Here is a 22,650-nt window from a genome sequence, read left to right on the forward strand (position 1 = left end):
ATATATATATATATATATATATATATATATATATATATATATATATGATATATAAATCTGATATATGGATCTCAAATGTGTCACACTCAACAAGCACATTATTAGGAACGCGTCTGTTTCTACACCGATTGTCTACTTTATCAGCTCCACTTACCATATAGATGCACTTTATATTTTACAATTACAGACTGTAGTCCATCTGTTGCTCTGCATACTTTGTTAGGTCCCTTTCACCCTGTGCTTCAATGGTTAGAGTATCAGACAGACATGTATGATCCATATATTATGCACATATGTCTAATTTTTGATACTTAGAAAAAGAAAAATGCCATATTTTTTATATTTACACACACACACACTTACACACACACACACACACACACACACACATATATATATATATATATATATATATATATATATTGCAACAAAAAGGTTTAAATGCATTTTAAGAATGATCCACTTTCAAAACAATGTGACTTTGGTAGCCAACAACCGTGTCTAAAAAGTAAGACCTGTGCTTGAGAGTGTTTAAGAAAACCTGTTCTCAATTACAGAACAGTCTTAAATCATCATTAGTGGGGGTTCAAGATCTTCATGCATGTTGGTTTCTAACATATCGTCAATGTCCAAAGAAAAACAAGTATCTCCAAATTGGCAAGTTTACAGGAGAAGGCAAAAATGTTCTTTACTTTTCATGTAAGTTAATGTGAAGAGATTTTATTCCAAGTAATTCTGAAGAACCTCTGTTCACCCATCATAAAATAATAATGCAATGAAAAAAACAGCTGCTGTGTTTAAATAATGCAGAAAAATAAAAATTGATAAAAAATAGAGATACATGTTTTTCTTCGGACAGCAACAATAGGTTTATGATTTCCTTACTTTTCCTGGCAAAACCACATTTGATAGTACAGCAGAAATGCCAATCAGAGATTTTGAGACAAACTGTTAACAAACAGAAGTATTTTAACTGTCAAAGTAAGGCAGCATAGGACATAGGATTTTTTGGATCTACCACAAAGTTACCATAATTACCATTACGTACAAAAAAATCTGAATTTGGTCCTTTAACAACACAGTAAAAAACAAAAATATTTTCACGGTCAAAGTACTGTAAAATGTAATGGAAAAGGGTTAAATTCATGTAAATAAACCATAAATATACTGTATTTTAACACAGCTGTTAATTTACAGTAATACAATGTAAATTCACATAAACAAATGATCCCCTTTATTTCACAGACCTTTGTGTTTATTTTAAAGATTGTTGCTGTTATTATTATAGTAAACACTGCATGTCAAAATAACTAGTTGAACTAGTGAAACTGCTGAATTACAGTAAAAGGCGGTATTTCTAAAAAAATACAGATTTTTTTCATCTTTAAAAAAACATGCTTTTACTGTTAATTAACAGCTTTTTTTTTACCTTTAACATATTTTTTTTTACAGTGTAGCATTTTAGCCCAAATCTGCAGGATCATTGATTATATTGTTTATTTTGACAACTTCTTTATTTCTCTAATCTTCATTACACATTTTAAACCGTCACTTGGCCTACTCAGATTGGATACCATCTGCAGAATTGATTACCTGAATTGAAATTCAGCTGCTATGCCTGCCCAGTTCCAGAAGGGGACACCAGAGCTATTTATAGTGGTTTGATGTGAAACGCTCCCTTCTAGAGAAACTTAAGAGTCAGAAGCTGTGGTAATAGGAACCAGAAGTCTGAGTTTAATTTTTCAAGTTTTTGGCCTAAAATCGATTTCTTTCAAACCGTTCATGCCAGAGATACAATTGATTTACTGAATTTAACAAAAACTAATACCCAAAATGGACTGTGCAAAAGTTATGGCATATTCTCTATTTTTATGACTTGTGTGTTTTATGTTTCATGTTTTATGTTCAACTCAGCAAATAAACAAAAATTATGCTGTAACATTTAAATGCCCCAGCTAGAATTTCTTTGTTCTAAAACATTCTCAGAATTACACACTTGTTCTATTAATATTTTTAATGGTAATTTTTTTTGCTCCTAGAATGTTCTTCTAAAACATCATCATGTATCAATCTGTGGCCCTGACAACATCCTCAAAACATCTCTGAATATTGCGGTTAAAACATCATCTTAGTTAACATGTAACCTTACAGGAACATGATTTTAAATGATAAACATCTTTAAAATGTTTTTTAAACGTTAGTTTAAAAGGTTTTCTTCAAACATTATTAGAACTTGTAGGTAATGTTAGCCAGTTATGTGAACGCCCACTGCTAGCTGGGGTGTTATCTGTAGAGGATGTATTAACTTATTTTCACTCAGAAAATCAACAAGACATAATTTGGCCAAAAGGGTGTTCAAACTTGTGCATACAGCTGTACATGAAGGTGTAAAGCAGCATAGTGCCCTTATTTTTTGGGATCTACCACAATGCACCATCAGCAACACTTCATATAAAAACTCAGAAGACATGTAGGTTCACTGGTGGTTTTGGAAGGTAAATAAAATGTCATTCAGAGTGGTTTGATGGGAAATCCTGAGTCAGAAACCTGCTGAGTCAGAATTATTCATAGTGTTGGTAATAGGAACCAAACATTTCAAGCATTTAATGACTCTAAAAGTTATTCACAAAGTTTTTACATCAGAAAAATGCATAAGATCTTCAACCAGTTATTCTCCAGGGTATATTTTGTTTTTTTCCATCTGAATTTACATGCACAAATTCTAAGGCAAATTATTCCCCTAAAATGAGCAGAAAATGTGTTTCATGATCATAAACATAATGTCATATGCTTACAATTTACTGCTGAAAGCCAAAAATCTTAGGTGCTCTTTGTATTTTTTTATAAAAATATTTTTTAACAGAGCAGATCACTGAAGAGACACCATCTGAGATCCAGTTTATAGCTCAGATTTGTGGGGGGTCAACTTTCAGTAGAAAAAAAAATTGTGAGTTCAGCTTCATTTTTTTTTTTTAATTTCAAGTTTTAAAATTACATTTCTCATCTACTGGACTGGAAAGAAGACAGTTACAGCTCTCATATGACACCCACCTTTTGAATAAAACTTATGAAATATGAAAGTTATGAAGAAAAGAATACAACGAAGTGCGTTTTGGAACCACCGGTGGTTCCAAGGAGTTAAAGAGGTTAAAGGCTTAAAATACATAGTAATTTCAAAAGAAATGTTTATTTTTATTTATTTGTTTTTGTTTTTTTGGTGTCAATTCATAGCAGATACAAAGTGTGGCTCACGCTATAGGCTTTGTGGTCGTAACACAACAATAACAACAATAGTGATAATGATAATCATTATATACATGACAGAAATATGCCCACTGTGCCAAATTTACAAACAAATTTTATTGTAACAAAGAAACTTAATTTTACCTCATTATCTATTCAGTTTCAGAAGCAACTGTGCAGATCATGTAAGGATGTTATATTTTGTAGTGTTGTGCTTGAATCGTACTCCAAATTATATTTTACAAGTTCAATTTTACACATTTCACTAGTAAGAATACATTTAAGATGCGTAGGAAGATAAACAATCAAACAGTTCATTCAATACAAAGGAATTAGAGGTTCTTTTGTTTAAAAAAATAAACATAAAACGTTCTGTTTTGGTCGGCTGAATAATGTCATGTGCAAAATGTTAGGAGGATGTACTGGGAAATTTATGAATGTTACACACAACTCCGCTACATATATAGGCTGAAGTAGTAGCTAATTACAGACCCCAAAAATGAGAACTGTTAGATATTCACCCGTTCCATTTCAAACAAGAATTTTATATGTGGATTTAAAGAATGTTTGGTATTATTGAGATTTGCCTTTGGTTGCATTAGTATTTAAAGATTTTAAGATTTCTTTTAATTATTTTAAATTATTCCTTTGTTCTTACATTTAAAAAACTACTTTGTAAATGCTTACACAACTTAGTTTTATTGTAAAGCTGCTACATGAGTGCAGTAAAATCCAATAAAATGTTTAGTATGTATGTTTTATATGTCCGAAAGTGCAAATCCATTGCCAAAAACAGAAAGCATTGATTTGTAAACTGTCTTTTGCAGCTATTTACAGCACAAAGAAGACATATTTTAAAGTGTACCTTAACAGCTATATTGATTTTTGTAAATATAAGCTGCTTCCAAATTTGATTCCTGCAACACATTCCAAAAAACCTGGTACGGGGTAAAAAATGACTGGGACGTTTGTGGTATGATCAAAAAACACCTGTTTTGGAACTTTCCACAGGTAAACAGGTGAATAGGTAACAGGTGATGCTATCATGTTTGGGTATAAAGGGAGCATTAACAAAAGGCTCAGTTGCCACTTTATGGTTATGTGGTCATATTTATTACAAACGCATGCCGTTTTTTAATGCAGCGCTGTCTGAGAGATAGAAGATCATAAGCATTCAATTTTGGGTATAACAATTGGGAAAGCCCTGGTCAGTAAACACAGTTCATGGTTGCATCTACAAATGCAAGTTAAGCCTCTACTGTGCAGAGTGTAAGCCATAAGTTTTCATCAACAACATCCAGAAACACCGCCGACTTCTCTGGGCTAAAGTTTATCTGAGATAGATTGATCATCAGTGGAAATGTGGGCTGTGGTTTGACGAATCCACCTTTGAAACTGCCTTTGGAAGAAATGGATGTTGTGTTCTCTGGGCCAAAAAGGAAAAGGACATCCCAATTGTTACCAAAGTTACCAAGTTCAAAAGCAAGCGTCTGACATGGTATAGTGCCAATGGCATAAGTAACTTGCACATCTTTAAAGCTGAGGGATACACAGGCAGCATGTGCTGCCGTCTAGACAACATCTTTTTCTGCTTGTTTCTGTAAGACAATGCTAAGCCACATTCTGCACATTTTACAACAGCATTTACAACATGCAAAGAGTGCAGGCGCTAGACTGGCCTGCCTGCAGACCAGATCTGTCTTCCCTTGAAAACATGTGGCACATTATAGAGCACAATATATGACAACGGTTACCCCAGACCATTGGGCGGCTGAAGTTTTATAACAACCAAAAATGGGGAAAAATTCTACTTCCACAACTACAACAATAGGAGTCATCAGGTCCCAAATGGTTACTGAATGTTGTTAAAAGGAAATGTGATGTTACACAACAGTAAACCTGCTCCTTTCCCAACTTCTTTGGAAAGTGTTGCAGGCATCAAATTGGTTGAAACACTAAATATCTTGTCTTTGTACTGTTTTCAATTGAATACACTTCAAATCATTGCTTTCTGTTTTTTTTTTTGCATTTTTCCTACTGTGCCAACTTTGTTAGCTGGGGTTTAACTAGATTGGTATTAAAAAATTCTTAAGCTAAAAAAAATTTGAGAGGAAAAAAAAGTGGAATAATTTGTCTTGTTTCCCTTTTTTAGTGAGAAAACAGATTAAATGAAAATAAAAAACTGTGCTATCTTCTGTAAAAGGAGACTCATAACAACAAAAAACAAACTATTTCTTTAAGTAGCCATTGGTAAAATAAAATTACATACGAAACATATGTGCCAGGTCAGGACAAGTCCCATTGCAATCAGTTATTGTTATTATTTTGGCATGAAAAAGCCTTAAAAGAAGTAAAAGAGCAACACTATCCTTCATTGATTTAATAAAGTTATCTCTGTGTCTGGTTATTGACCTTGTAAATCAACTGAGTTTCGTGATAAAGTCTATGACCGTTTCCGCCTGCCTTCCAAGTTCCGGAAGTTGACTGGTCGAATCTTCATCTCTGCGAATGGAATTGAATGCTCATGGCCTTTCCAGTGGAACCAGTTTATGCCCTGTACAAACGAACACAAAGTACATATTCATAAAAACAAATTGAGCCAGATATCAGACGTCTTTTATAAACAATAATAATATATAATCCATACAGATTCCCACCTTGCTGTGGCTGTTATCTCCATATCGTCCCATAAGGTTAACACGATGGCAGTTTTTGTACCAGAAAGCACCTTTATAGGACAGTGCGCAGTTTGTCACAGCAATGTCATTGTCGTTATCATAGGTGGAGAAGGGTCTGTTCTGATGATAGGTCATAGAGTCACCTTGGGATGGGATGAAAATGGAAAAGAAAATTTAAAAGAATGTGCTTTAAGAGAATCCCAAGAGAACCAACCAGTTTTATTTTCTTAACATGATAATTAGTTTGAAGTTTGTATTGTTTACATGCCATATAGTTTCAATTCAATTAAAATAATTATATTCCAGTATATAAGACAGCAGACTTGGACAAACGTAAGAACTATCTAAAGCAGAGTTCAATTTTACCCATAAAGGCTCTGTGGGGTTGCAGACAACTGATCACGTGTGCTCCTACTTTGATGGCCCTTTGTGGATAACATTGAACACTGCTGATCTAAAGTTTTTGACCTGAAAGTTACACTATGTAAGATTTGGGGATTTGGAGACCTCTCTGGTGGAAATGTGTAATTGCATGTAACATGTGGAAGAACATTTTGTAATGTCAGTTGTGCTTTGGACACCTACCCCCAGCAGATGCATCTGATATTTGTGAGTGCATTGAAAGAGTATTCAAGATAACTCAGTCAATCTTGGTGAAGGACATTCAAGTCTATAAAGGGGGACTTGCAGCAGTGCACCGACACCATATATTGTTGCATTGTCTCAGTAAGGCTACTTCAAAAACTTTAACAAAAAATCTTACATAGTGCAGTTTCATTTTTAGAGTGGCATCTCAGAGCTTAGCAGATTCAAGCAAGTTTTGCTCTGGGTCACTAATGTACCTGCAACTAGAGCCATAGACATTTAAAAGAAAAGTTTGATAGTAGGCAGATGGCTAAAGGCATCAAGTGGGTAGTAAATAGTTCTGTTTACACGTAGGCCAAAAAAGGTTCTTGGCATGGTGCCATAGTACAACCACTTTGAAATCATTCACCAACCGTTCTTAAGAAGACACCTCTTCTTTAAACACACGCAGTTTTCATGAAGATTCTGAAATTCACCAATCTATTCTTATTTGGGCTTTGTTCTTAGGTAAGAACAGAATCTATGCACACTCAAGAGCACAAAGGTGTGAACAGTTCTGTGCTTTAAGAACACGTCATAAATCTGACGTAGACTTCTTCTTAGGGCATTTCTTAAGAACACATTAAAGAAAAAACTTAGGAAGATATTGGTGAATGAGGCCCATTGTGCTTATACTTTACCATACACTGCCGAACAGAAGTTTGGAATCACTGTTCAAATGTTTGAAATCACCATTTTCAATGATATAAAACCAATGTGGTTCTAAATACTTGTATTAAATTCAAAACCGGTGACCAAATCTTTAGGCAAACATTCAATGTAAATAGATAATTAAACTATATTAGTTATCATTTAATTACTGTAAAACAACCTCTTGTTGTTCCCAAAATGCTTGAAATATAAAAAAACCTTCTAAAATACCATGGTATTTTTGTGTTTTTTCAGTTTTATTATTCTATTTATATTTACAATCTACACAAGTAATTGTTTTATATAAAATAAAAATGATTGGTCCCATTTCATTTAGATAGCTCCTACATATGATCTATAGATGTTCAAATTATTAACAACTCTCTAGTTGTATATAGTTAATTCCCAATAGCGTTTGGGTTGGGTTTAGGATTAGTTACCAGGTTTAGGTTAAGAGAGAGGGTTAGGCTTAGGTTTTGGGTTGAGGTTAAGGTTAGGGTTGAAGTTTGGGTCTGGGCTAGGAATAGAGAAAATTAAGATGAATTAAATGGACATTTAGTTGAATAAAAGTTAAATGCAAGACAAGCATCTACAAAGTATCTAGAGTGGTCTATCCATATAAAGTGATACCAAATTATTAACATGACAAATGATTGAACACTTTTGCATAGTATTGCGGTATGCAGAAGGTAACATTACACTCCTACTCAAACTTTTGCTACTACCCCAGTCATTATTTCAATGAGGTAACAATACTTGTATTTACAAACACATACAAACAGTAACTATTTAAAGATTAGTACCAAAAATGTGTTGAGTGAGGAACGAAATGCAGTTCTGCTGAAACACAGTCCTACCTTTAACATAAAACAGTAGCAGAAAAGTGGACAGATTACAACAGTACAAAATGATTTAGCAATACTGAACAGAAGCACTGTTCCTACCTGCAGTGCCACTGTAGGCACCAATCTGGACCTTGTATCGGCTGCGGGGTTCCGCAACAAAGAATCTGTCATATTGTGCATAAGCTGACTCCTGGCCGTCTCTCAGTTCCACTCGGAGCTCATACTGGCCTGATGCTGTGATTTTGTGGAGGTTGTTGAGTCCTGGCAGGAGGGAGCAGAGAAAGAAAAAATAACACAGTGACTCTCAACATCTTTCTGAAGGGGCAACTTACAGGACTCTGAACAAATATATCTAAACAGTGGGGCAGTGAATAACCACATTCTGTGTGTATGAATGCACTGATTAACCAGTGCATTTCCTGAAGAAACTGCAAAGTGATTCTCTAGCTTAGTATATTCCCAGTATTGCTAGTACTGTCACTAAATGGTTCTTATGGTGTTCTAAGAGCTTGTCAGGAGATTGCTCAGCAGGATGTGTAGTTTTCTGGGTGTTTGCAAAGGTGTTTCTAGTTGGTTTCTGTTTTATTCTGGTATTTTGGGAGGTTGCTTAGTTTTTGCTAAGTGGTTAGTATGGGGTTGCAGGTGGTTGCTAAGGTGTTGGTCGTTGGTTGCTGTGGTATCTCAGGCAGTTGTTGATAGAGTGTTCCAGGTGTTTGCTATGGTTTTGCTCGACAGTTGCTACAGTATTCAAGGTAGTTGAAGCATCCTGGGTGTTTCTGGCATACTATAGGTATATTACATATATATATATATAATATATAGGTGGATATATATAATATATATAATATATATAATATATATATAATATATATATGAGCTGTAAATTTGAATTAAATGACTGGGAAGTTGTAATAAATGTCTACATTAAATGCGACATATGCACTGAACCCATTCTTCTACAAACATCAAAATATATCAGTATTGTGGTCCCTATTTATCACATGCTGTTTACATTGTGCAGCCTGAGTTTGTATAGATTCAATGTAAGTTCATTTGAAAAGGATGCTCTTCCATAATTATGTTCAGATGCAAGAAAATTACCCACCTAGCCAGAACTCATCATTAACATCACCAAATCCACTGGTGTAATTCTTCCAGTTCCTGTAGAAGTCAACATTTCCATTCTGACGCCTCAGGAACACCTACAAGATATAAAGGCCACCCCAACAAGTATGGGAATCAACTTTTATCAAAGTACAGCTAATTTTCACTGCTTATTTGAATGAAATTAAAGCTTTAAAGCGTCATGCTCATATTACTGACCCTTTGAGAACTGTATGAACACCTTTTGCTTTAGAATCAGATAGTCATCCACTATTGTCGTGACACTACTCACCACCCAGCCACCTCCATCAGTGGTCATGTCACAGTAGACCTGCACTGGCAGCTTCTCATCTCCACCAGGATAGATGGTGTATAGACCTGAGGTGATCTCTCCATTCAGAAGTGTCTGTGAGCAGTCCTTTGGATTCTTGTAGAGCACTCCAACTATGCACACAATTTGGGAGAAACAGGAAGGAAAAATAATTGAAAAGATAAAAATGTATGATAATAAAGTGCCATGCTAACATATCTAAGGCCTGTCCAGTCGATCAAAGAATTAATTAAATTAATTTAAAATGATTCTGTTTCTAAAATGTATCTTACATAGTCAGTTTAACTGACTGACCTGAGCTGAAATATTAACTGGCTATATATACACACACAATGCTAAGAATAATATTTCACTTTAAAAGGCCACAACGAGTTAACTGCCTTTGATTATGCTTTCAATCATTTTTGCAAAGTATTTGCTTTATGTAGCATTTCTATATTTCAGCCAAAATCTTAGAATGATTAATTTCTGCATACAATATTTGTAGCTACACTTGGAGCTCAAAATAGCTTAAAATCAATTTTGTAGATTTTTCGACCCCATTTTTCTCAAGGGGGATTAATCTTATTTCCTTCACGCTTTTTTTTTTTTACGCTAAATAAGAACAGTCATGTTTCATTACTTTATAAAAAATACAGTTGTGCTATGACTCCTTTAAGACTGACAATTTTTTAAACAAAGTATTTGACACAGAAGCATAATGTGAAGGGTGAAATCAATGTAACAAAGCTGTCAATCTATTATGGCCCCACAGACATAATCTCAGCTAGAATAAACTGTGGTTTGTAGCCACTTTACAGCTGCCTCACATTTTGTCAGAAGCTTGTATGATCAAACTGGTAAACAACAACTATTCACTTTTTACAACAACCAAACTTTCATAGATTTTTTAGTTTTCTGGACAGCATTGTACCTCCTTCCTAAACAAATATAGGTCTCCATAAAAGTATCAAAACAGTGCATATGTGAGAGAATCCAAATTAACTCACCAGTGGTGAAATCAGTGCTGACTTTCTGGCTCTGGTGCTGGCTTCTGTCTGGCTCAACAAAAGCCTGTAGTCTGACAGAGTACGCAGTGGAGCCAATGAGCTTGGGCAGCCTGTGTGAAGTCACTGAAGGGTCCAGAATCTCTTCCTGATTGAACAGACAACAATTAGTGATTCACCAAGCTTGGCTTAAACAGGTTCTATGGTCTTTTGCTATTATACATTCAGAACTACTTGTGTGTAAACTGGTTCTTCTTATGTTCAACAGTACTAGTACTATCTATGACTGGTAAGAAAAATGAAATACAAGTGAGCAGAAGCTCATGTACTGCCCTCTGGAGATCAGGTTTAACCCTTTTACAGACAAAAGATGCAAACCTAGTGAAATGCTAAGAATGGCATTGCAAATGTGCCATGATGACTAACGATTAAAACATGACTCAACATGCAGCAAATGGATTGTGTCATATATTTACCTTTTCTGGTCCAAGTAGGAAGGATCTGCATGATTAACTGACACGATAGACTGCAAAAAGGCACTCACCTTGATAGTGCCATCAGGTGACTCAATGGTCAGCACATAGCCTTTGATGGGTGCCCTAGGTGGCTTCCAGGTGAGAACAGCACTATCAGTCTGAATATTACTGGCCACCAGATCCCGGGGAGGATCCACATCTTCAGAAAACAAATATTACAGTCAGAGTCAATGTTTAAGGAATTGTTATTCCATGCTTTATATCCAGCATCGTACTTGTTTATATGGCAAACAACATTTTTAGCAGTCACACCATACTTTTACATTATGCAGTTCTGAATATTTGCAGGATTTGTTCTCATACTGGCCTAGATCAGTGGTTCTTAATCCCAATGCTCTGAAGACTTTTGGTTTTGCTCATCTAGCTCACATGATTTAACTCTTTATCTAAACAGCAAACCCTAATGTGCTGGGTTGTTGAAATTAGTGAAAAAACAAAAATGTAGAGTCATGTCTAGATCAATTTTAGAGGGTGGGCCCTAAAGAGGCACAGAATCTGATGTGGGAAATAGACTGTCAGAAACATTCTCCATGTACATTTTAGTCCCCCAAGGTACAAACAATGTAATGTACCCTTATATAAAATGAACCTTAAGATCCAATTGTAGACCTTGTAGTTTTAAAGATACACTATGACTATTCCAACATTTCTGCCTGTTGATTTAGCACTGTCCAGCATAGTCTGCCAAAGGTATTGCTGTAAATGCCATTTAAAACCGTGAATACAGTTGTGGGTTCTATCAAAGCAACAAATCACATATAAGCAGTTGGGCTTCAGCCTGCACTACTACGGATGATGTGAAGGGTCAAACTACTCTTCTTTTCCAACCAGTGTCTTTGTTGGCGCTACTTGTTCTCTTTGCAGTTCATCTATGGCAGGGGTGCCCAAGCCTGGCCCTGGAAAACTACCACCCTGCAGAGTTTAGCTCCAACCCTAATCTATTACACCTGATCCAGGTAATGAGAGCCTTCAGGACCATCTGACTATTAGAGTCAGGTTTGTTGAATCAGAAATCAGAGTGGCAAACGTCCAGAATCAGGATTTGGCACCCCTGATCTATGGTGTTCTGATAGTGATCACACGATTCACTCTTGCTGGAGTCACAGGAGTGACACTTTTCTGTTTAAGTTCCTACACAGCTATCAGTGTATTAATGTAAACTGCAAAGTATCTGTAAATACACAAAAGTAAAGCATGGCATCACACAAGGCTCTGTTTTAAGACCGCTACTATTTTTGTAACATATGTTGCCACTGGGTGCAGTTGTCTGTAAACATGGCATCGGCTTCCACTGCTCTGCAGATAACACCCAACTGTATGCCACACTAGATAAACATCAATGTAAGAAGATTGTGAATTGTGTGAAAGCACAGGTTCCCAACCCTGGTCCTGAAGTACACTCTGTTCTGCACATTTTGATTTGCTACTTAAGCACATCCACTTAAACTGTAAAGCAGCTGGTGAATTAGCTGATTAGTTGGTTATGTCTGGTGGAAGTAGAGAAAGAGACCAAAAACACTCTCAGTTTTTAAGTTTATTCTGAAAATCTACCTGCTTAGCCATACTTTATTTAAGGCTCTAGTTCCTTTATTTGCACAGCAGGTGCAGATCTGGGGGTTCATCAAGCTCATAATTCTTTAATGAAAAGATTAATTAAATTATTATTACTAATACTGTGTATCAGTTTGGTGCAACTTTTAATGGAATTATTATTAAAAATAATTTTTACTATCTTCTATACTGGTAATAATTCACATAAGATCTCCTGTTCCAGAAACTTTGTGGGAAGGAAGCTATAATCTGCTAGGACAAGTATGGACTTGGCTTACCTGTGGTAAAATCAACAGTAGCAGGAGCACTCTTATGGCCGTCTTTCACGGCATGTACAGTAGCAGTGTATTGAGTGGCTGGTTCCAGATTATTCATCTCAAATTCTACAGTGTTGCCAGATACCTGTTCTGTCACTGGTGCCACTGCAAAGAAAATGGATTTTCTTTACAATAACTATACAAAATGTGTCCACAGGCAAAATATGTGATGTGTGATTCATAAAACAGAAATGCATATGACACTGAGAAGAGTATTAGTGCATACATAAATCAAGAAAGACAAATTTCCAACCTGTGTCTGCACTGTATGTGATGACATATCCATCAACAGTGGCTACAGCAGGTTGCCACAGCAGCAGTGCTTCTGTATCAGTGACATTGGCGGCAGTGAGACTCCGTGGCATGTCTACAGCTGCAAGTGCAGAAAACAAAATCAAGAAAAGATCTTTGGTTTCTGCACTGTTGATTCCCAACAGTTTTTGCTTGGTTTATATTGTGTTGATTCCTTAAACATGTTAACAGATTTGAACTACATACAGATTTGTTAACCCTTTAAGATGCCACCCTTATTACATAATAAGGCTTATTATTCAGTAACTACTGTAGAAACTGCTATGGGGACTTCAGTACAAACTGGCTGAGCTATTCTTAGGTTATACAAGTGTGTAATAAAACTTTTGGCCCTGGCCATTTAAGAGGTTAAGCCCAGACTGTTAAATCAGCATGTTACAACACAAAAAATTCCTCCTCCCCCTGGTACTACAATAATATATTTTCAATTCCAAAAAAGTTGGGACAACTTGGAATGCAATTAAAACAGAATGCAGTGATTTGTACATCCTCAATGGTTTTTATAAACATATCCTCTTTCAGAAATTAACGCTTGCAACATGCTCGGGACAGGGGCAGTTCAAGACTAGGAATTTTGTGAGATGTTCAAAAATCTTAAAAAGGTGATTCAATCATGCTTGAGTGTAAAAGGAGCATCCAGGAAAGACCTTGCCCCATTAGCATTCTCCTTCAAGCACATTAAGCTGTCCAATGACATGAGTAGTTGGAAAAGATGCAGTGGCGGTTCAGTGTCTTGAAGGAAGGAAGCCCTCACCCTGCCAGCTTGGTAGCATCACATAAAAGGGGGAGACCTAGTTAGCAGGTGGTACTGACCTTGACTAAAGTGGGAATAATATTGGGTATTCCAAAAATTGTATTGGATGATGTTCTCAGTTATGAAAATTCCCAGCCATCGGTCAGTGTTTCTATACATTACAGTCAGCCACAGGACCTACCTGCAGTGACAATGCCAGTTATTGGATCGCTCTCCTCCAGACCCTTCATTGCAATGGCTGTTACTTGATATGATTCACCAGGTGTCAGGTTGGTCAGAGGCGTCTGAGACTGTGAACCGTCCACTTCAGTCACTCTTGCAGGGCCACCTTTGGCAAAACATTGCAGAGAAATGTTAACTTAGTTAACTTCTTCATTAATTTCTTTATTAACTAAGTTGAAGTGAATATGTTAAAATGCTGTGGTACAAAGAGAAGTTAGATGTAATTTCTTCGTGACTACTTAACGACAGAACAATAGCTGCTGGTATGCACTGTTACGCAGTTAAGTACAATATATTTTAGTACTTCTTCTCTGTCAGTTTTTGCATCAAAATCATATCAAGATATCTTGTTTTTCTTTTGAGACAAAGACAAAAGTCAAACTTAAACCTCTGTGCAACACTTAACTGCCAAGTGTTCAATGCCATCCAATCAGACTTGGAAACATGCTTCTCAAACTACTGAACACTCCAATATAACTAACCAACTTGATTCTAATTAACAAGCAACATCAAACTACAGACACTGTTAGCAAGCCAGCTAGGTGAGAATTTATACTTTTCAATACATTTAACAGCAGCCAGTTTGCTGTCAAGTTTAGTAAAAACCCCCTTTTACAGGAGACACACCAAATGTATAGCCAAATGTTTGAATTAGCTTCATCAGTTGTGAAAGCATCTGTCAATGCAAACTCAGCTATGTGACAGAATTACTTCAGATTTAACAGGAGAAATAATGTTTGAATAATCTAGGCTACATGTTGGTATAATGAAATTAAAAAAAATCTATTTACCAAGTTAAAATAGCATGAAACAAAAGAAAGGAACCCATAAATACTTTTGGGTATGTGACACTGTTTAGAGGTTATTTTTTAGTGTGGTTTATCACATGCACTAGTTAAACAGATTTCATAAAGTGATCAAGTTACAGTACCAGAGCTCAGCTCTGTTTGAGCTCTGGCCCAATTTAACCCCTGCTGTTACCACTTTATGTGTTACCTCCATAACAGTGCATGACTGTATTGTGCTCAAAGACACAAACACACACAAAGAAGTAAATAGATATGAACATATGCTTTATAATAGGATTTACAACAGGCGGGTGAGCTTTTACCTCCCTGGAGTGGCACGTAAGTGATGCGGTAGGTGTCAATCGTATCATGAGGGACATTCCAGTGGACAACGGCAGAGGTGTCCGTAATGTCAGAGAAGTGAATGGACCGCGGAGCTCCAAGGCCTAGTATAAACATATGGAATGTAGGTATTTTATTTAAGAATAATGAGAGCTTAGGTAACGCCACACTGGTTCAGTGCATCTGGATTTGGAAAATAAGATAAGAGAAGTAGGATGACAAAAACATTCCCGGAAAAAAAAGTTTCTGGTTATCAGGCTGAGAACAAAACCTAGAGGGAGCAATCTTTGGAGACAAAAGGACACTTTTTCATAACAGATACGATCAGATGAAAGTCATTTCACAACATTCAGCAAATCAACCGGCATGACAAGTAAGTCTGGCTGAAAGGAAATTTGCATATGATAGACAGATGTACAGTTGTGTGCAAAAGTTTGAACATCCCAAGTCAAATCGCATGTTTTGTTGATTTTCTAAGTTAAAACAGATCAAACAGAACAAACATCTACCGTTTTATGTACCCCCCCCATATGTTCAATTCAGCAAATAAGCAGAAACTTTGCAGTAAAATGTGTTCTCTGCAGAGCATGTGTCCTTATGCTTCACTCAGAACAGCAACAAAACGTCATTTGACAAGGGGTGCCAACACTTTAGCACACAACAGTATGAAAAATCATTAGTTTGCATGCTGAGGAACAAAAAATGCTTAGTTAAAAGTTTCCTTTTAGAATCATAACCATGGTTTAGTAGTCAAAGGTATACAAGGAACTTGTTCCTGTTTAAATCAACATTCATTCATTACAAACACTTTCTTAGTGATGCATAATCACATGCAAAGTTCAAACCCAGAATGAAATGCATCTTCAAGTCATCAGTGTGAGTAGCAAACTGACACATCTGTAACATGTTTTAGGACAAAACTAAATCATATTTCCACAGAGCATAACCGTCTGTTCAGGCCCAGAAACAATGCAGGTTAAAAGTGGAGAGACTGTAGAGATGCACAACATTTCATTGGCCAATACATTATTGACAGATAAATGGGAAATTTCATTTATCACCAATATTGAAATTACAGCTGATAATTACAACCGATAATTTAACACCTCTTCTTTCACACATATGCTGAGCATTTTCAGGTTTGATTCAATCGAATGGATAAGAAGAGTAATGTAGAGCCTCACACATGGAAGGCTGGAGAGGTTCGATTCCCTGTTCAGGCAGGAACACAACTGCTACACCAATAAGAGAACTATCATACGTTTAGGGGCAGATTTACTACTGTTGTAACTGCTATTTCCTAATACCTTTGTATATTTTGCAACTCCATCAGAGTGGTTTGATATGAAGTGCACCATTCTAGAAAAACTTGCCAACTGTTCATAAGTGGTAGTGAATGATTTTACATCTGAACAAGTGATTGATACGACAAGATTTGAGGATTTGATAGTTTTCTTTTTCGAATGATTGAAGTTCAAAATCATACAGTTCCCAAACAACTAGGATGCACACAGTAAAATTAAACAGGGAATTTACAATATTACATGGTTCCCTGATGCACTAGGCACAAATCTCATGTTCAGTTTATCCTTTAAATGAAAAATGAACGAGTTTTGAAAAAAAAGGTTAAAATGATCACTTATTTTCTCTAATTTCTGACGAAATATGTTGAAATAGCTTATTATATATAATGTATATATGTATATTATATATGTATTATATATAATGACTTATGTAGAGATAATCACCTTCATTCAAATTAGTCATCATTTTGAGTTACTAAGAAAATACATCATTATTTCGATCAAATCACAATTTGACCTAAAACCAGAGAAGAATAAAAAAAATGTTTCTTTCTCCTACCTGGCTGAACTGTGCTTTCAAAAAATTTTAGCCAAACATATATTGCTGGTCATATGTTAATTACAAAACTGCAGCTGTAGGAATTTGCGTAGAAGTTCTTAGAAGACCAGCTACATTGGCCACACCCACCAGCACAAAGTGTTGGTAGACTGTCACAAATAAGAGCTTCTTTTAGTAAATCTGCCCCCAAACTGTCTTACGCATATAGCACATACATGGCTTTTGATGGGAACTATCTGTGGGATAATGGGTGGTAACAATAGGAAATGATCAGTTATCAGTATCAGCCATAACATGGTGTCCATTATCGGTTACTGTATCGGCCCAGAAATTCCATATCGTTGCATCACTAACACATTGTAGTTTTAAAATGGACTAGAAGAGTAGGATGTAAAATGGTACCTGTTCTGGCAACAGCTGTTATGGGCTGGGAGCGACGTTCCAAAGTGACACCATATAACTCAATTTCATACTCAGTCCCCCCAGTAAGTGCTGTCAAAACTTTGGTTCTTTCATCCCCAGGGACACTGAACTCTTGTGGGTAGGTAAGCTTTTTGGAATCCCTGACTTTAATCACAAATCGATCAAAGATGTCGTCTGCTGTCCAAGAAAGGCGGAAGCTCTCCGGAGTGATATCCGACACAAAAAGGTGCTCGATCTCAGGCTCAGCCTCTGGTTTGACAAGGGAAAACGTATCTTTTTTTTTTCTTTCCTTTCTTTCAATGTGCAAGGACACAATCAGCAGCCTGAAGACTTGTTTTAATTCACATCCCACAGCCTTTTCCCCCATTTGGCCATGCCTTACAATGCAAGCACTGGAGGTCCCTGTTTTCAGCTCACAGAGGAGCGACTTGGCATTCCTTCATTCGGGCACACATGCAACCACAGTTCATCCACAAATACATGAGATGCAAAGTGCATCAGAATTGGGAAGAATGATGGTTCAGACCATGCCCCTGTGTTAAAATCACAATAGATTAAAAAATGCTAAGTGTTAACATTTACTGATGTCAGGTCAATGTGTATAAAGTTCAAATTTCAAATTGGACACTATGTGTTGCTTAGATATACATATAACTAGCCTGTTAGCAAGTGTTGAAAGTGTAAGTATAGCCTAACAATATTTAATTTGTGTATATGGATGGAGCATAGGCTTGTGTTGTGAAGTGGGGGGGCAAAATTATGTTTCACCTGTAGGGGCGAACTGGCACGCACCCCGATTGTAAATGTACCATGTAATTATTATGTAACTTTAACATTTAAACATAACATTTAATTTGATCACATTTGAAGCAGATTGAATGTAATAACTCTTGGCTTTCAAGAGTCAAGACCTTCATACTCAGTTTATATAAGTAGGACAGTGGTGCAATGAATATCTAAACAGTTGCACTGGAACCTCCAGGACTAGAGCTGTAAAACAATGGCGTACACACTTCTTTTTTAGATCCTGACATCAATAAAGATGTAAACCTGCAAGCTTCTTTGACTATGTTTACCTGTTTTCTAGAATCTCATGTTTAGTATTCACTGCAATCCGGGGTCTAAATGGGAAGAGTTTAGCAATTCTTCAGTGTCAGAGTTTTAGTTTACTATGTCAGTGAAGAAACTTCAATATTAAAGTTGCTAGTGCTTGACGAAATGTGAGTTGAGAGTTTTACTAGAAAACAGTTTAAATATGGCAACAGTTTTGATTGCACATATTTTTAAATAGAACATATTCATTCATAGTGCACAGAAGAGAAAGAAATAGATTTGAGAAAGGAAGAGACTTAGTACATTTTATAGAGGTGTTTGGTATTTGTGTTGTGGTGTGACTTCCCAACCAAAGGTTACATTAAGTGTCTCTGAAATTAAGCCAGTTTTGCTAGCGTCTAAATGAATGAGCACATCTAGTTCTTCTCCAGTGCACTCCAGCCAGTGTATACCAGCAATGTCAAACGACAAGTGCAAATGTCATAACTGAATGTGAAATTTCATTTTGAGAAAATAATGGCATTTATGAATGTTCAGATGGAAGAATACATTGCCAAATTACATAGTACAATTTCATTTCAATATTGCCTTCAATATACTTCCATAGAAGAACAACAACTGTGTAACCAATACTCCAAAAGTAATCGTCCTCTTTTTAATAGTACCTTAATGGTATATGGTATCTCTAATACAGGACCCTTGATAGAGAGAGCAATGATGGACATTGGGCCGTTGAATAATAACTGTGGACTCTATTACATTACTTTCAACTATCCAAAATATTGTGTTGATGTTAATCTATAAATAAGCCTTATAATTAACATTCTTAAGTATTGCTATTTTCTTAGCTATGCCATATTTATCACAAAATGTCTTGTATTTGTAGTTGTAATATCTGGCTGACATAACAACTTTAACAGAGCTACAGTGTACACTGGGCTCATATTAATCACTAGAGAAATGACTTCCTTAGCTGACAGGGTGTCCTTTTTTTAGCCCTGTTTTCTCCCCAATTTAGTCGTGTCCAATTCCACCCACTAACCAGGTCTCCCTGTAAGACACAACAATACCAAGCTGGGAGGGTGAAGTATGCGCCTCCCTGATAAACATGAAGCCAATCCTTGCATCTTTCCAAACCATGCTAATGCTAACTTTCGCTAACCAATGCAAACCAATTCTGTTAGATCGCCTAAGATCGTTAGCGTATTGGTTAAAGTTGTGCTGAGTGATGGGAGCGAGGAAGAGGCCAACACAGGTTTAACCGCTCAGGAGCCAATTTGGTTACCACTCTTGACAAAATGCATCTACATAAATTTTGGAATAAATATCACTTTGTGAGTTCTGAAAGTTTCGACTTCATAAGGCCATCAGTGGTCTTTTTAACTGTATACATTACACTGTGTTTCATATACGTGAGTGGGCCTTTTTCCTGTTATTCCAGTGCAGTTATTCAGTAGTGTAGATTAGTATTACATAAGCATTTCCAGCTCAAAAGGCTAAAGTAGTCATTTTGACCATATACATTAGACTGCATTTCGTCTGCTTGGGGTCTTTGTTCCTGCTATTCCAGTATGTCAAACATTTTTTAGCAACAGTTATTCAGCCATCTCTCATTTGCCTCGTAGAACATCTGGAATAATTACAAATTATGATCCACAACAGAATAAAACAATAGCAATAGAACGGAACAAGGCAGACAATACAGAATATTACGTAAAAACCCCAAAATATCTTATAAAATTTTGGTTGGCTGTAAACATGATGCTATATCTTGAAAAAGAAGAGGAACATTCGGTTGTGTTCCGACATTTCTTATGTTATTTCCCAACATAACAAAATTATTTTTTTTTCCAATTATTCTCTATTATGGTATAAATAAGCATTTTAAAAAACAATCAAAATGATGACCTTGGCCAGTCTAATAGTTATGGAATTAACAGACTTTTGAGAGCTCACCAGTCTCTGTATTATTTTTCTGCTTAGATAGGCTTAATATGATAACAAGATGCTAGTAACCTTGTTAGCAAATATTTTTACAGAGTTGCTTAAATGTATTGAATTATCGGGTGGCAGGTGATTTATATAGAGTTTATATAGATTGTTTTGAGTTAGGAAAACATTTTTTCTCCAAATCACGTAAACTGCAATAGCCAATAGAACACTCTGCTCTCTCAATCAAAGGACCAGCTGTAACTCATCTAGAACTGTTCCATATAGAATAAACCTTTGGGTAGGGAAGTTGCCAGAACAACACAGAAAGCCTCAAAAGAAAAGCATAAAAGTTGGTACCTGTCACAGCCACTGTGGTCACTGGGAGGGACTGCAGCCCAGACCCTGAAACCCCAGTCAAACTGATCTCATAGCCAATGCCAGTAATCAAGCCCCAGATTTCCAACGAGGTCTGGTTGCCTGGCACCTGGAACTCCTGTGGTTCCAGCAGTCGACCAGAATCTGACACCTTTACTTGAAAATGCTTGAAGCCCTCACTAGACCGTGCTGTCCAGGACACCCGGAAACCATATGGAGTAATATCTGAAACTGTGAGGTTTTCCACTTTGGGTAACGGTGCTGGGGTGGTCAGCACAGGTTTCATTTAGGTTCCGAAGTCAGGGTATCAGAATGAGGGGAACAGTAGTGAGATGCAAAGTTGATTCTGCAGTGATTGCAAGAGTCAAAATAGCTTGTCACAGAATTATATCTAAAACCTTAAAACTATCTAATACATGATCTACATTGGTTTTACCGTAGAGAATAAAGTGTGTTGAAATGTAATTATTAAGAACAACTCTTTGATAATATAAATTCTATACCTTCATTCATGGGATATCAACAGCACAACACAGACAAGCGTTTAAAAAACGATTTAAGTATTCAGCTATATACTTTAATAGCACATATATGCTATAATGTTTTATGTGCATATGTAAGTACACTGTATGCATTTATATCCCAAAACCTGTGCTTGTGACTTAACTGGAATTGACTGAAATCTAATACTATGGTGCATGTTGATGTATGTTTAAAATGGTACATGCAAATTATAGTTTTAACTTATTTTCTGAGCTCATGTTGGATGTTTACGAGATTTTATAAAAGGCTATCAGTCTTATTAAATGAGATAGTTTGACCAACTGAAGAATAGAGGCTTTTGATCCAGTAATCCTGATTTATATGATATATGAGACCTCACCACCAACTAAGCACTTACACTGCTGGTGGAAAAAGTCAGTGAATCTTTGGATTTAATAACTGGTCGAACTTCCTTTGACAGCAACAATCTAGGGCAGTGTTTCTCAAGCCTGGTCCAGGAGGCACACTGCCCACACATTTCAGTGTTTTCACTGCTCCCAACCCACCTGATCCAACGACTCAGCTCATTAACAGGCCTTTACTGAATTGAAGTGGGTGAGTCAAAGCAAGAAAAGCACTAAACTGTGTAGAGCAATGTGCATCCAGTATAAACTTCCAGGGAGAGTAGGCACAGTACTGAATGATCTCCGTACTTAAACTCTTTGAGATTGCTTTGTAACTCTTTCCAGCATTCTGCAAATCAGATATTGATCCTAAGATTGCTTTTTTGTGAGGCATGGTTCACATCAGCACTCTAACTCTAATTCACACCTCCAATCTCACTTTATTGATTGGACTCCAGGTTTGCTAACTCCTGACTCCAGTTAGCTTTTATTGAAGTCATTAGCCTAGGGGTTCACATACTTTTTCCAACCAACATTGTGAGTGTTTGAATGATGTTTTCAGTATGAATAAGAACATTTCTAATTCCAAACAAAGTTCAGGCATTCTTAAGAAGGTTTCAGATTGGTGCATATATGGTAGCCTGCACCTGAGCCCAGATTAACATATGTTCTGTTAACTAGTTAACTTGTTGGAAACATTTTTTTTTATTTATTTTATTAAATGATAATATTTTCAAGGGCACATTATAAGAAAATACTTTTGGAATGTGATCAGAAGGTTATATTAACTACCTCTGCCATGCAGGCCATCTACCTATATTCTATTGTCTATT

At 36.3% G+C, this 22,650-nt stretch overlaps 1 protein-coding gene across 1 annotated transcript in view; it reads right to left on the reverse strand.

The window, feature by feature from the left end:
- Positions 1 to 5,619: 5,619 nt before the first annotated feature.
- The window catches only part of zmp:0000000846 (tenascin), a 74,677-nt gene continuing 57,646 nt past the window's right edge, over positions 5,620 to 22,650 (reverse strand). The window contains 13 exon segments of the mRNA XM_036579978.1: positions 5,620 to 5,797; positions 5,901 to 6,064; positions 8,141 to 8,302; positions 9,147 to 9,243; positions 9,438 to 9,589; positions 10,466 to 10,610; positions 11,007 to 11,137; positions 12,828 to 12,971; positions 13,120 to 13,239; positions 14,114 to 14,260; positions 15,266 to 15,388; positions 17,550 to 17,819; positions 20,913 to 21,191. Coding sequence (XP_036435871.1) covers positions 5,687 to 5,797; positions 5,901 to 6,064; positions 8,141 to 8,302; positions 9,147 to 9,243; positions 9,438 to 9,589; positions 10,466 to 10,610; positions 11,007 to 11,137; positions 12,828 to 12,971; positions 13,120 to 13,239; positions 14,114 to 14,260; positions 15,266 to 15,388; positions 17,550 to 17,819; positions 20,913 to 21,191 — 2,045 coding nt within the window. The 3' untranslated portion in view covers positions 5,620 to 5,686.

Source organism: Colossoma macropomum, unplaced genomic scaffold, assembly GCF_904425465.1.
Source record: "Colossoma macropomum unplaced genomic scaffold, Colossoma_macropomum, whole genome shotgun sequence".
Classification (NCBI taxonomy): domain Eukaryota; kingdom Metazoa; phylum Chordata; class Actinopteri; order Characiformes; family Serrasalmidae; genus Colossoma; species Colossoma macropomum.